This window comes from Phaenicophaeus curvirostris, chromosome 20, assembly GCF_032191515.1.
Source record: "Phaenicophaeus curvirostris isolate KB17595 chromosome 20, BPBGC_Pcur_1.0, whole genome shotgun sequence".
In the NCBI taxonomy this organism is placed as follows: domain Eukaryota; kingdom Metazoa; phylum Chordata; class Aves; order Cuculiformes; family Cuculidae; genus Phaenicophaeus; species Phaenicophaeus curvirostris.
In genome coordinates, this window is record NC_091411.1 from 6,643,073 (window position 1) to 6,657,660 (window position 14,588).

The 14,588-nt window shown below is 62.4% G+C and overlaps 2 protein-coding genes across 3 annotated transcripts; both read left to right on the forward strand.

The window, feature by feature from the left end:
* The first annotated feature begins 727 nt into the window (after window positions 1-727).
* Window positions 728-4,668, forward strand: ST6GALNAC6 (ST6 N-acetylgalactosaminide alpha-2,6-sialyltransferase 6). Of its 2 annotated transcripts, none has more exons than XM_069872950.1 (6): window positions 728-910; window positions 3,065-3,236; window positions 3,336-3,453; window positions 3,600-3,997; window positions 4,173-4,280; window positions 4,363-4,668. In XM_069872950.1, the coding sequence occupies exons 2-6, from the start codon at window positions 3,115-3,117 to the stop codon at window positions 4,550-4,552; spliced, it is 936 nt and encodes a 311-aa protein (XP_069729051.1). In that variant the 5' UTR covers window positions 728-910; window positions 3,065-3,114; the 3' UTR covers window positions 4,553-4,668. The 2 variants fall into 2 exon arrangements, with proteins under 2 accessions (XP_069729051.1, XP_069729052.1); XM_069872951.1 differs by having other exon boundaries at window positions 730-910; window positions 3,065-3,129; window positions 3,274-3,453.
* Window positions 4,669-8,925: 4,257 nt separating this feature from the next.
* AK1 (adenylate kinase 1) lies at window positions 8,926-12,345 on the forward strand. The gene is made up of 6 exons (XM_069872961.1): window positions 8,926-9,136; window positions 10,224-10,259; window positions 10,917-11,080; window positions 11,265-11,381; window positions 11,604-11,795; window positions 12,124-12,345. Exons 1-6 carry the CDS (start codon window positions 9,127-9,129, stop codon window positions 12,187-12,189), a joined length of 585 nt encoding a protein of 194 aa, XP_069729062.1. The 5' UTR covers window positions 8,926-9,126; the 3' UTR covers window positions 12,190-12,345.
* Window positions 12,346-14,588: the final 2,243 nt, after the last annotated feature.

Genomic DNA, 14,588 nt, shown 5'->3' on the forward strand with positions numbered 1-14,588 from the left:
CGGGGGGCTGGGGGGGGCGAAAGGGAAGGGTTGCTCTCCGCTGGGATGCAACCGGGCTCTGGCCTGGCCGGGTCTTGCAAAGCGGGGCTGTTGGGGGGGGCTGCACCCCAAGAACAGAAGGGGTTCCATGCTGGAGAGTGGGAGCTGCACCCCAGGAATAGAGGGAGTTCCATTATGGGGAGTGGGGGCTGCACCCCAAGAGCAGAAGGGATTCCATGCTGGGGAGTGGGGGCTGCACCCCAAGAATAGAGGGAGTTCCATGCTGGGGAGTGGGGGCTGCACCCCAAGAGCAGAAGGGGTTCCATGCTGGGGAGCAGGGGCTGCACCCCAGGAATAGAGGGGGTTCCATGCTGGGGAGTGGGGGCTGCACCCCAGGAATAGACGAGGTTCCATGCTGGGGAGCGGGGGCTGCACCCCAAGAACAGGAGGGGTTGCATTCCTGGGAGTGGGGGCTGCACTCCAGGATCCAGGGGGGTTCCATTCGAGAGCAGGGGCTGCACCCAAAGAACATAGGGGGTTCCATGCTGGGGAGCAGAGGCTGCACCCCAAGAACAGAGGGGGTTCCATCCCGGGAAGTGGGGGCTGCACGCCAGGAACAGAGTGGTTCTATGCTGGAGGATTTGGACGTAGGAGTGGAGGAAGGTTTGCACCCCAGGGGGGCTGTGGGAGGCTTTTCCCATCCCAGGATGGAGGGGGGGTTGCATCCAAGGTCTGCTGGGGGAGCAGCAGCGCATGGGGGTGCGAGTCTGGATCAGCCCTTCCCGACAGAGCCGCGATGTGACCCCTGGTGCCACCATGGCCGTGCCTGCTGGGGGGGCCCGGCAGCCCCCCGCACCCCACGGGGCGCAGGAGGACAGGAGGGACCCCCTTACACCGCTCGCCACCCTCTGCAGATGAGACCCTCACCCAGGTAAGGTTTGTGGGGTCCCCCATGCCCTGAGCACCACGGAGGGAAGGAGCCAAGTGGGGTGCAGTGGCCGGAGCAAAGGTCCCAGCGGGGCTCCCCAGCTTGTGCACTGCGAGGGTCCTTCACCCCAACACCTCTGGGTGGGTTGGCACCTTCCCAGCCACCAGAACCACCCTTGAGAGCCTTTTTTTGGGGTTCCCAGTTCCCCCAGGGCAATTAGTAAAGAGGCTTCCATTGGCTTTTCATTTCCAATTGCTCCGAGTACACCAGGAGCAGTCGTGACTCACTTAACGAGGACTTTAAAGAATAAATTGGGCCAGTCCATTCCTGCAAGCCCAGGCGAGCGGAGGTTCGAGCGGATCCCCCCGGGGGGGAGCACTCGGGGTTCACCCTACACACCTCGGGCCGCAGCGCTGGAGACGTCCCTGCTGGCTTCAGCTGGATTTAAGCCCACGCATGGGCTGAGTTGCGCAGGTCTCAATTCCTCTCCTCCCAGTCCAAGCCGGTTGTTTTAATGGGATTTCACCGCGTGAGCTTCGGGTTTACCCTCCCTAACCCTGTGGGTTTCAGCGGCTTCAGCCTTGCTGGCGGGGGATTATCCCTCCCTGGAGCCCAGCCTGCCGCAGGGATCTCCCCGGCACGAGCCATGTTGGGTTTGGCTCCTTGGCATCATAGAATCACCAGGTTGGAAAAGACCCACCAGATCATCGAGTCCAACCAATCCCATCAATCACTAAACCATGTCCCTCAGCACCTCGTCCACCCGGCCCTTAAACCCCTCCAGGGAAGGTGACTCAACCCCCTCCCTGGGCAGCCTCTGCCAGTGCCCAGTGACCCATTCTGTGAAGAATTTTTTCCTAATGTTCAGCCTGAACCTCCCCTGGTGGAGCTTGAGGCCATTCCCTCTTGTCCTGTCCCCTGTCCCTTGGGAGAAGAGCCCAGCTCCCTCCTCTCCACAACCTCCTTTCAGGTAGTTGCAGAGAGCAATGAGGTCTCCCCTCAGCCTCCTCTTCTCCAGGCTAAACACCCCCAGCTCTCTCAGCCGTTCCTCATAAGGCCTGTTCTCCAGCCCCCTCACCAGCTTCGTTGCTCTTCTCTGGACTCGCTCCAGAGCCTCAACATCCTTCTTGTGGTGAGGGGCCCAGAACTGAACACAGGATTCGAGGAGCGGTCTCACCAGTGCCAAGTACAGAGGGAGAAGAACCTCCCTGGCCCTGCTGGTCACACCGTTTCTGATCCAAGCCAAGATGCCATTGGCCTTCTTGGCCACCTGGGCCACTGCTGGCTCCTGTTCAGTCGCTGTCAACCAACACCCCCAGGTCCCTCTCCTCCAGGCAGTTTCCAGCCAGACTTCTCCTAGTCTGGAGCTGCTCAGGGTTGTTGTGCCCCAAGTGCAGGACCCGGCATTTGGCCTTGTTAAACCTCATGCCATTGGACTCAGCCCAGCGGTCCAGCCTGTTCAGATCCCTTTGGAGCCTCCCGACCCTCCAGCAGATCGACACTTCCACCCAGCTTAGTGTTGTCTGCAAACTTGCTAAGGGTGCACTCGATGCCTTCATCCAGGTCATTGACAGAGACTTTGAACAGGGCTGGACCCAGCACGGAGCCCTGGGAACCCCACTTGTCACTGGCCTCCAGCTGGAGTTAACTCCATTTCCCACCACTCTCTGGGCCCTCCAGCCAATCAGTTTTCCACCCAGGAGAGTGTGCGCCTGCCCAGGCCAGAGGTGACAGTTTCTCAAGCAGAACGCTGTGAGAAACTGTGCCAAACACTTTACGGAAGTCCAAGAAGATCCATCCACAGCCTTTCCCTCATCCAGCAGCCGAGTCACTTTATCACAGAAGGCCATCAGGTTAGTCTGGCAAGACCTGCCTTTTGTGAACCCGTGTTGACTGGGCCTGATCCCTGGTTCTCTTGCTTGTGCTTCATGAGAGCATCCCAGGGCTCACCTGGCCTCTGCCCACGGTGTTTCCCTTCCCGGTTCGCGGGGTTTGTCCTCGCCTTGAAAAGGAGACCTGGGGGTCCGGCTGGGCACCCAGCCCACGGGGCTCTGCTCCTGGTGGCTCATCCCCTATCCTCCCGGGCCCAGCGATCCAGGAACGGGAGCCCGAGTGCCCAGCGAGGTGCTGGTGCTGAGGTGACCACGTGCCTTGCAGGTGCTCGCGGGACGCCAGCGACCACTGCACGCCGAGGGTGGCACGGAGACATGAGTGGCAGCACGGTGAGTGCCGGGACGGCAGCCTGGGGACAGCAGGAATCTCCCTGGGGCCACCGGGCATCCCGTTGGAGATGCCAGTGGGAGCCAGGCTGGATGCTGCTGCCTGTGGGGTGGGGGCCGCGGCTGACGCTCTCCCCCTGCCCGCAGAGCCAGCGCGCCGCCGCCCTGGGGGTCCTCTTTGCCCTGATCATGTTGCTGATCATCTACAGCTCCGGCAGCGGGAGCGAGGTCTTCCCCTACAGCCACCTGCGGGGCAGAGCCCGCCAGCCCCCCAACCTCAAGAAATGGGGGGTGAAAAGCGGGTACCTGCCTGTCTGCGGGAACAAGGTACGAGCTGGCTTGAGCCCTGGTGGCATCCAGCCAAATCGCTCTGCAAGGGATGGTGATCCCTCACCCCCTGTCCCAGACCCCTCCCTCCCCATCAGGTTGTGGTGACGCCAAAAGTCATGTGCTCGCGGGCTTATCATCACCAGACGCTGACTACCCGCTGCCACCAGTGCGTCATTGTCACCAGCTCCAGCCACCTCCTGGGCACCCGCTTGGGCACGGCCATCGACGGGGCCGAGTGCACCATCCGCATGAACGACGCTCCCACCACCGGCTACGAGGCTGACGTGGGCAACAAGACCACCTTCCGCGTGGTGGCCCACTCCAGCCTCTACCGCGTCCTCAAGCGGCCCCAGGAGTTTGTCAACAAGACCCCGGAGACCATCTTCATCTTCTGGGGGCCACCTGCCAAGATGCAGAAGGGCCTCCTGAAAATCATCCAACGTGTCAGCGCCTCCTTCCCCAACATGACGGCCTACGTCGTCTCCCCTGGCCGCATGAAGCAGTTTGATGACCTGTTTCGAGGGGAGACGGGGAAGGACAGGTACCTGGGAGCCCCCTCCTGCACCGTGTTACCCCCTTTTCCAGGTCCCTGAGGCAGAGATGGCTCTTGGGATGGGCTGCAGCACCAGGTTGGGGACCCCCAGGGTGGATTGGGGACGCTGGGATGGTCTATCACCAATGTCACCTCCCCCCTGCCCCCCAATTCTCCTCCCCAGGGAGAAATCACGCTCGTGGCTCAGCACCGGCTGGTTCACCATGGTGATCGCGGTGGAGCTGTGCGACACCGTCCACGTCTACGGCATGGTGCCCCCCAACTACTGTGGGTAAGGAGAACCCCCCCGAGCCCCTGCCCTGGTCTCCCAGCCCTGCCATGGGGCTTTACCCCCACATTTCCCCCTCCCGCAGCCACCGGCCTCCTCCCCGCCACCTGCCCTACCACTACTACGAGCCCAAGGGCCCCGACGAGTGCACGACCTACATCCACAATGAGCGGAGCCGCAGGGGCAACCACCATCGCTTCATCACCGAGAAGCGGGTCTTCGCCAGCTGGGCCGGACTCTACAACATCACCTTCTCCCACCCCACCTGGCCCTAGGGGCTGCCCCCCACCCCTAGCCGGACAGACCCCTTGGAACCACGATGGTTGGGGGTCTCCTGCATCCCCCCCCAAGCAGGGAGCAGTGGGAACGCAGCATCGAGGTGCCACCAGATGCCTCCATGGGACCACTGCCTTTGTGCACAGTGGCTTATCGCACTTGGGATGGGGGTTGAGCTGTTTTTTGGGGGGACTGGGCAGCCTGTGTGGGGTTTGGGAGTGTCCCCCACCATGAGCAGGAGGTGCGGAGTGAGATCCTGCCTGATCCTGGTCTGGGCTTGGAGCCTTTGCGGGGTTCAGGGGTTCTGTTGCTTTTGGGACTCCCCTCCTGCTCCTTTCAGGGCTCGGTGCCCCCAGCCGTCCCCAGCGCCCCGAAACTGGTCCACGAGCATCCCCTCCCTCAGCAGAACCCCACGGTTGTACGATGGGACCCCGTGGGGGTGACACTGCCATCCTCGATGCCCCAGCACCCCAAAACCACACAGCCCCTCCCAGCACTGCTGCACATTCCGCCTACACTGCCAAAACCTTTTCTAACTAAGGATTTGGGGGGAGCTTTTAGGGGCATTTTTTTTTGTTCCTCTCTGCTTCTGGTGGTGGGGTTTGTATTCAGGTTTCCCTACAAGGAGCGAGCGGGGGCTGCCAGATGCTCGTTAGGGGTAACGAAGGGGCTGCCCATGGCTGGGTCCTTATCACTTGCTAATTGCTTATAAATTATTTAGAAGCGGGCACGTAGTGGAGGTGCCAGCAGTGCCCCTTGCTGCCCTGCAGTCAGGACTGGGGGGATTTTGTTATTAATTTCTCAGCAGTGGGGAAAATGGCTCAATACGGCATGTTTGGATGCTGAGCCCCGGTAGGGGCTGCATGAAAGTGGGTCTGTGCCTCAGTTTCCCTCTGGCTGTGGCCTGTCCCTATTGTGGCTGGGGCTCTTGGAGGGGCTGAGGCCACGGGACACCCACGTTTTGTAATGGTTTGTACAGAAATAAATATTGCTGCAGTCTGTTGCCTTGGGCTCTGGCTCCAGGCTGGGTTTCTGGGGCTGGGCAGCGGGTGCTGGTGATGCCATCGCAGGGCGTCTGGGGCTCCGCGGGCCCCCCAGACCCCGGTGGTGCTGGCCCTGGGTGTTTGGGGGTGTGTGGGAAGGGGATGAGTGTGGGGGCTGTGTCTGACTATAGGGTGACCCCGGCTGTGAGCCATCCCCTCGTCTGCTGCCCTGGAGCGGGGGGCAACTGAGACCTCCCCAACTCATGTCACCCCCTGACAGCTGCCTGGGGTCACGGGGCTTGCAGCCCTGGAGGAGGAGGAGGAGGGAGGAAGGGCAGGTAAGGCCACTGCACACCCCAGGGTGGGGGGCGAGCTGGGGTGGATGGGGACAGGGATGGGGACAGTGGGAAAGGGATGGGGACGAGGATGTGAACAGGGATGGGGACATGGGGATGAGGACAGGGATGGCAACAGGAATAGGGACACGGGGATGGGGACATTGGGAAGGGGACATCGGGAAGAGGATGGAGATGGGGTTGAGTGCATGGGGATGGAGATGGAGACAGGGATGGGGACATTGGGAACAGGATGGGGGCATGGGGAAGGGGATGGCAGCAGGGTGGGGACATGGGGAAGAGGATGGGGACATAAGAACAGGGATGGCAACAGGAATAGGGACACGGGGATGGGGACATTGGGAAGGGGTTGAGGACAGGGGGATGGGGACATGAGGAAGGGGATGGGGATAGGAGGATGGGGACAGTGGGAAAGGGATGGGGACGAGGATGTGGACAGGGATGGGGACGTGGGGATGAGGATGGGGGCATGGGGACAGTGGGGTGGGGACATCAGAACAGGGATGGCAACAGGAATAGGGACACGGGGATGGGGATATTGGGAAGGGGATGAGGATGGGGATGGGGACGTGAGGAAGGGGATGGGGACATCAGAACAGGAATGGCGACATCAGAACAGGGATGGCAACAGGAATGGGGACGCGGGGATGGGGACATTGGGAAGGGGATGAGGACGGGGATGGGGGCATGGGGAAGGGGACATCGGGAAGAGGATGGAGATGGGGTTGAGCGCACGGGGATGGGGACATTGGGAACAGGATGGTGACACGGGGATGAGGACACAGGGGCAGGGATGCAGCCGTCTGTGCCCTCCCAGGGGCTGGGTCTGGAGGCGCAGGGACCCCCGGGGCCGCTCGCAGACCCCCAGCCCAGCAGGGCGAAGGCTCCTCTTGCACTCGGGGAAACTGAGGCACGGGGGGAGCGGGGGGTGCTGCACCCCGGGGAGGGGGGGGGGAGGTGTCGCCACACCCCGTGGCGGCGTAGGGGTTAACCGCATCCCTCCCCCGGCTCCCCGGTCCGGCCCAGGGGGCAGTGATGCTGCTGGGGTGGGGGGGGGGCTCCCCCCGTGCCCCCCCCGGCCCGTGCCCGGGCACCGGCCCCGCTCCCGGCGTGCACCGCGGCGCCGCCGCTCTATATATAGCGGTAAAAACCACCGGGCAGGACGGCAGGAGCTGCCCCGACACCCCCCCCCGACCCCCCCAGGTTGGTGGGTAACCCCCGCAGCGGGGCTGCCGGGCTTGGGGGGCGATGACGGGGGTGCAGAGGCGTTTTGGGGGTGCTGGGGGCGCTGCATGGGGGCTTGCAGGGATGCTGGGGGGCATTGCACGGGGACTGAGGGGCTTGCAGGGGTGCTGGGGGGCTTGTATGGTGACTGGGGGGCGTTGCATGGGGGCTGAGGGCTTGTAGGGATGCTGAGGGGCTTGCATAAGGGCTGAGAAGCTTGCGTGGATGCTGGGGGGCTTGCAGGGATTCTGGGGGCATTGTATGGATGCTGGGGGTGTTGCATGTGTTTTGGGGGGCTTGCATGGGTGCTAGGGGCATTGCATGTGTTTTGGGGGGCTTGCATGGGTGCTAGGGGCATTGCATGTGTTTTGGGGGGCTTGCATGGGTGCTAGGGGCATTGCGTGGTTTTGGGGGGCTTGCATGGATGCTGGGGGGCTTGCAGGGATTCTGGGGGCATTGTATGGATGCTAAGAGCATTGCATGTGTTTGGGGGGGCTTGCATGGGTGCTAGGGGCATTGCATGGCTTTTGGGGGGCTTGCAGAAGTGCTAGGGGCATTGCATGGCTTTTGGGGTGCTTGCAGAAGTGCTAGGGGCATTGCATGGGTTTTGAAGGGATTGCAGAGGTGGCGGGGGCATTGCAAGAGCTAATGGAGGCTTCCAGTGAATACCGAGGGACTTGCATGGGGTCCTGGGGGGCTTGCAGGGGTGCTGGAGCCATTGCATGGGCTCCCGGGAGCTTGCAGGGATGCTTAGGCATTGTGTGGGGGCTGGGGGGCTTGCAGAGGTGTTGGAAGCATTGAAAGGGTGTGGGGGGCTTACATGGGGTGCTGGGTGCATTGGTGCTGAGCACTTGGATGGGTGCTGGAGCCATTGCAGGGGCATTGGAGAGGCTTGCATGGGGTGCTGGGGGCCTTGCAGGGGGGCTGGAGCAACCCAGTCCTGGGCCTGGGGTCCTAGAGAGGAGCTGGACTCTGTTGGGATGGGGTGGGGAGGGATAGATCAGAGCTGGCGGTGGGATGAGGTTGGTGGGAGCACCCTGGTGTGCATTACGCAATGGCCTTTGTGGGGGAGTCCTGGGCTGCCCTGCAGCCCCCTCCCCAGCCTTGACCCTCTGGGTGCCCTGGTCAGCACCCCCTCCCCATCTCCTTGGGACCGGGCACCTCCACGCCACCCTCACCCTGCACCCATGGGCCCAGCGCTGTGCTGGATCAGGCCTCGAGGAGGTCAGTAAAATGGTCCTAAGGTTCAGCACCCTGCTCTGAGGGACCCTGGAGGCTCTGCGCCCTCCCAGCCCCTGGGGACCATTCCAGGGCCTCAGCCCCTCAGCGCAGGTGGGACGTGACCCGGTGCCGCTTTCAGCCCAGCCATACTTAGCCTCTGCCCTTTCAGTGCTGTAACACGACCTTGTCAGCAGCCACGGGCTCGCTTGGCCATGGGATGCCCCATCCCAGCACCCCGTCCAGCCGGTTTGGGGTGACGTGTTGCAGCCACCTAGGTTGGGTGCTGTGGGGCTGGGTGGGGTAGCCACAACCCCCCTTGGGATGAGGGGGGTGCTGCAAGCTCCCCCTTAGGACACCCCCTAAAAGAATCAGCCCACGGGGAGCTGGGGAGTTGCTGCCTCCATCACTGGGTGTTGTGGTGACACCGGTCAAGCCAAGGCGGTTTCTGGCTGCCAGGCGGCACCCCAGGCACGGGGATGTGGTCAGGAAGCCGGGAGCGTCACCACGCGTCACCCGGTATGGGGAAGCCCTCACCGCAGCCGGGTGGGGCAGGTGGCTGCTGGGAGCCAGGTACGTGATGGTCGTGGGAGCAGAGGTCCTGGGCTCCCTATTTTAGGGCCAAACTGCGGTTCCTCCAGCCTGGCTGTGGAGCTGGCCATGGGAGAGAAGGGAGAGCCGTTGTCTACCTGGACCCCAGTCTTGGGGACCTCTGTGTCCTAGCTGAGGTGAGTTATTCATCCTACTCTTCTTTCACAGCCTGAAGTGCTCCCGTGCCTGGACCCCAGCAGCATGTCGACAGGTGAGTGCTCCAGCTGCCTCGTATGCATCGCCTTGGGCCTCCATCCATCCATCCATCCATCCATCCATCCATCCCCCCTGCATCCGTTGTCCTTTGTGTCTGTCCTCTTGGTCCCCTGTGCATCTCCCTGTCCCCCTTGTATTCACCTACCCTGCATCCGTCCCCTTCCTCCTCCTTACACACATTATGGTTGGACTCGATGTTCCGGTGGGTCTCTTCCAACCTGGTTATTCTATGATTCTGATTCCCTCTATCCCCCTTGCACCCATCCCGTTTGTACCTTGCATTCATCCCCTCCGTCCTCTTTGCAGCCCTCTCTTCCATCCCTCCTCTCTGTCCCCTCCTTGCTTCCCTCCCCTCTCCGTCCCCTGCGTCCCTCTAGCCCTCCACGTGCCCCACGTCCCTGCCAGCCACTTGGCTCCGTCCCCAGCCCCAGGGATCGCCGAGTGCCGGAGGAGTTGAAATTTCAGCCAGCTGTAATCAAGAGATGGAAAAGGGGCCCCAGAGCGACTTGGCTTTATTTTTAGCTCGGCGTTGCACCCTGGCATTGCCCCACCCCGCGGCTGGGCCACGTCCTGCAGCTGGCGAGGAACCCTGGGTGCTTGGCAGGGGACAGGGCACTAGGTGCCACCTGCACGTCGGCCACCAGGTCCATTCAGAGACTGGCAGGGCTTGTGCCAGTCACTCAAGGTGGCCACGCCAAGCTGAGCCTGCCACAGCGCCGTTAGCCCAGTGGGGCGACGAGCCGGCCGTGGGAATGGATGTGGCCAGTCCTCCCCCAACAATGGATCCATGGACAGTTGACCATCGCCGGGACACCACACAGCAGTGGGATTCCAGCCCCACGGCCACAGCGCCGTGGGGTCTTTGCACTCAGCCGTGACCAGCCCGGCCGTCCCCACCTGCCCAGGTGATGAAGACGTGGGACACGCGGCTGTTCCCCACTTTGCCTTTATTCCCCGTGGGCCTGGGGTGGGTTCTCTCCATCCCTAGGGACACCTGCCTTGGATCTTGACCCTTGGGGACACCTCGATCCTAAACGTGCTTTCTAGCTTTTGATAAGTATTTATTTTCTTTCTCTCCTCAGAAAAACTCAAGCACCACAAAATCATCTTCGTGGTGGGTAAGTTGGTGTCTAGGTCCTGCTGCTGGTGCGGTCGAGGACACAGTGCAGCCCCATCCCTTCGCGCTTCCAGGGTTGGGGGGCTGTGGGGAGCAGCTGGGACCTCGGCTGTCCCCAGATGCTGTGGGGTGGCTGGTGGCTCCAACCTGGCTCCTCAAGGCCATGGTGTGGTGTACTGAGAGCAGGAGGGCACCTCTGGCTCGGCGTGGGGTGGCAGCATCTGAGGTGATGTGGTGGTACCGCGTCACCTGGGGGACGATGTCCTGGGTACCGCCAGAGTGGTGACATCCTGGGTGCCATTGGGTAGTGATGTCCTGGTCGCTGGTGGAGCGATGACGTCTAGGTGCCACCAGGTAGCGATGTCCTCTGTGCTGATGGGGTGGAGATGTCCTGAGTGCTATTGAGACAGTGATGTCCTGGTGCCTTGGGGGTGGAGGGGGTGTTCTGGGTGTCATGAGATTGGTGGTGCCCCTGTGCCAATTGCCGTCAGCCCATGCCACCCCCAAGAACTGGGCATCTTCCAGCCCATTCCAGGAACACCTCTTCCCATCCTTCTGGCACTGGGCTCAGGGACGCTGTCCCCATCTCACTCGGCTCTGAGGACTCCGCTGCTGCTACTGCCATGTACTCCTCCAGCTTCTTACCTGTGACTTGTAGGTGGCCCCGGCTCAGGGAAGGGGACCCAGTGTGAGAAGATAGTGCAGAAATATGGCTACACCCACCTCTCCACGGGGGACCTGCTGCGGGCAGAGGTCAGCTCGGGCTCGGAGCGCGGCAAGAAGCTGCAGGCCATCATGGAGAAGGGCGAGCTGGTGCCCCTGGTGAGTCCACACAGGCCACCAGCTGTGGCACGGCGGGGCCTGCAGGCAGGGGTGGTTCTGGGGACATCAGATAACCTGGTGATGGTCAGCACATGGCCTGGGGACACCTCCATCTCTACCACCCAGGGACTGGGGGGGGGTCACATTGTGCCACGTCAGCCCTGGCAGCTGACCCCCTCCCCAGGACACGGTGCTGGACATGCTGCGGGATGCAATGCTGGCCAAAGCAGATGTGTCCAAGGGTTTCCTCATCGACGGCTACCCCCGCGAGGTGAAGCAAGGAGAGGAGTTTGAGAAGAAGGTGAGGGCTGATGCGGTGCCACCCGCCATCCAGGCAGAATGGCTCCATCCAGCACCTTTCTCCACATGGGTCACTATCCTGGTGGCCCCCAGACCCATGTGGAGGGAGGCAGATGGCATGGGGACATCTGTGACCCTCCCCTCCCCACCCCTCATTGTCACCACATCCCCAAAACAGACCACTGCCAGCTTCTAGTTACAGCTGTGTCCCCCCTGCATACAGATTGCGCCCCCCACGCTTCTTCTCTACGTGGACGCGGGGAAGGAGACGATGGTGAAACGCCTGCTGAAGCGAGGCGAGACCAGCGGGAGGGTGGATGACAACGAGGAGACCATCAAGAAGCGTTTGGAAACTTACTACAAGGCCACCGAGCCCGTCATTGCCTTCTATAAGAGCAGAGGCATCGTTCGCCAGGTAAGTGGGAGCACGGGGATGATGCCGGCACCCTCCAGCACCACGGCTCAGGGCATGTGTGGTCCAGAGGGAAGGGAAGTGGTGGATGGGGATGATGAGGAAAGGGGAAAAAAGTCAATCCTAGCTTGTTTGGGGTGGACTTGACCCCTCAGAGCCAGCTGGACTCTCTGGTTCCTGACACAGAGACCCTTCCCAAAGATGATCCTGCACCCCTTTCCCCTGAATTCCCCCAATGTCTCCACCCATGGCCAAAATCCAACCCTGGAAGAGCTCCAGTTGCGTCATCCCCTCAATAACCCCCCCTCCCCGGTAACCTCTCTGCACCCAGCTCAACGCCGAGGGCTCCGTGGAGGAGGTTTTCCAGCAGGTCTGCTCCCACCTCGACCGCCTGTAGCTGAACCCCCGGCCCCGCTCCCCCCTCGGCACACTCCAGCAGAGACAGCGGAAGCGACTTTATCCTGTTTTCGTGGACAGAGCCGCGCGGAGGAAATTTCAAGGACATTGTGTTTGGCTCTTTCCCGTCTCTCCCCAGTAAAGTTCACTTTAATGAGCCCAGACTTTATCTTTTTCTTCTGTCGCAGGAAATGAGTTTTTCTTTCCAGAGATTTTTCTTTCTCCCCCCTCAGCCCCTCTGGAGCTGATTAAGGGCAGGAAGCGGGTGTTTATCCCACCCGGGCAGTGGGATGCTGCACTTTAAGGAAGGGAAGGGAGCATCCCGGCCACTTGCCCTGACTTCCCAGTCTGTGGCCCACGGGGAGCCTGCAGCTAAATCCTGCAACCGGTCCCGCTTACCCCAATCCTATCCCGCTTGCTGAACCCCCTTGTGCTCTGGGTGTGTGTCCCTGGGGACAGGAGCAGCATCTGAGCCATATCCTGCATATTCCTCCCTTCCCCTCAGCTCTCCTGCTGGCTGTCAGGGGCTGGAGGGGGGCTATTTCGGACCCCGCTGCGGGTCCAGCCGTGCTGGGATGGGGATTTCCACCACTTCCCTCATTTCTTTTGGCTGTCAGGGTTTTGTTGGGGTGTGCGGTGGCTGCAGTGTGGTGTTTGGGGGTGGCACAGCATCCTGGAGCAAGATGGTCCCTACCCTATGCCACCTGGCCTCCCGCTGCCATAAGTGCCACCCGGGTGACAGCCCTGTCCCTGGGGGCCAAGGGATGTGTGGGGGACACCAGCCTGGGTGTCTTGGTGGGTGGTGAGTCTCGGAGCCCTAGCAGACAGGCGGCTGAGGATGCTGGTGTGAGGGGTTGGGGAGGTGGGAGCTCCCACACACCCGCAGAGGGGCTGCAGCAGGGCTTGGGGCTGGGGTTTTACCAGCCAGGGGGAGGGCAGGAGGCGGCAGGGCCCCCGCTTGCTCGCTTTTGGGCTGTTAGGCACAGAGCCAGGGGAGCGGAGGCACCAGGGGGGCGGGGTGGCAGCGCTGGGGGCAGCTGAGGCCACAGGGACGGAAGCAAATGGGAAAAAACAAAAATCTTCAAGAAGAAAACCCAAACCTGCGACGTCAGCTCCGTGTCTGGGGGGTAAAGGAGCCGGCGGCAGAGGCTGGGGCGCTGCAGGGAGGCAGCCGGGCAGGAAGGATGCGGCCATCAGGCCAGGGCTGGGGTGCTGCCAGCACAGCCAGGGGCAGCAGGCGCTTGCCTCGTGCTAGTGGGGACAAGGGGACAGGGGGGGACAGGTGGTTTGGGACTCTGTGGCTTAAAGCTGTGCAGCAGGGAGCAGGAGCATCCATCTCCCTTGTGCCTGCATCCCTCTTTGGGTGGGCTGTGAGCGTGCCTCAGTTTCCCCAGGTGATGAGGAGAGCTGTGGGGCTTGGGATGGGGGACCCTGAGGTGTGCAGACACCCTGCCCTGCTCCCCAGCGCTGCCCCTGGGTGCTTGGCAATGGGTTTTGGCTGGAAAGCTGTGAGCTGCAGGGGAAAGAGATGATGTGCTGGGGCTGAAGGGCCTGTGTGGGGCTGCTTGTGGTGTCCCTGCCACCCTGCAGCCATCTGTGACCTGGTCCTGGTCCCCATGGCTGTCCCCATCCCCGCACCCGTCCCTGCGGTCCCCAGGAGGTGGCAGTGCTCTGTCATGGGAGGGTCACATCTCCAGGGACATCCTGACTTCCCTGGTGGCTCCCCGTGCCAGCTCCTCTTGCCTGGGGCTTGGGATGGACACCCCCCATCCCATCCCATCCCATCCCATCCCATCCCATCCCATCCCATCCCATCCCTCGGCCTGTGTGGGAGGAAGGGGGCAGGGGGGTCCCCTAGGTGCCCCCAGCCCCCCCCAGCTCCCAGCCCCCTGGTGCTTTGCTGCGGGTCCCTCAGCCTGCCAGCCCTGTCCCCAACCCGCCCAGGGGGCAGGCAGGAGAGGCCCTTATCTGCCCCACAGCCCCCGCGTGGGCATCCAGGGCCTGGGGGACAGTGACTGTGCTGGCTGCGGGCAGCGTGGGCTAAGTGTCCCTGTCCCCATTGCTGTGGGGCAGCCTCCATCACTCGGGGCAGCCCCTGTCCTCATTGTTGTGGGGAACCCTCCATCCCCATCACCTGGATCAGCCCCTCTCCCCATTGCTGTGGGGCAGCCTCCATCACCTGGATCAGCCCCCTCCCCATTGCCGTGGGGCAGCCTCCATCCCCTGGGGCAGCCTCCATCCCCATTGCCATGGGTCAGCCCCGTCCCCATTGCCGTGGGGCAGCCTCCATCCCCTGGGGCAGCCTCCATCCCCATTGCCATGGGTCAGCCCCGTCCCCATTGCTGTGGGGCAGCCCCCTCCTCCCTGTGTGGGTCAAGCTGTGTGCTTGGTCACGTTTTT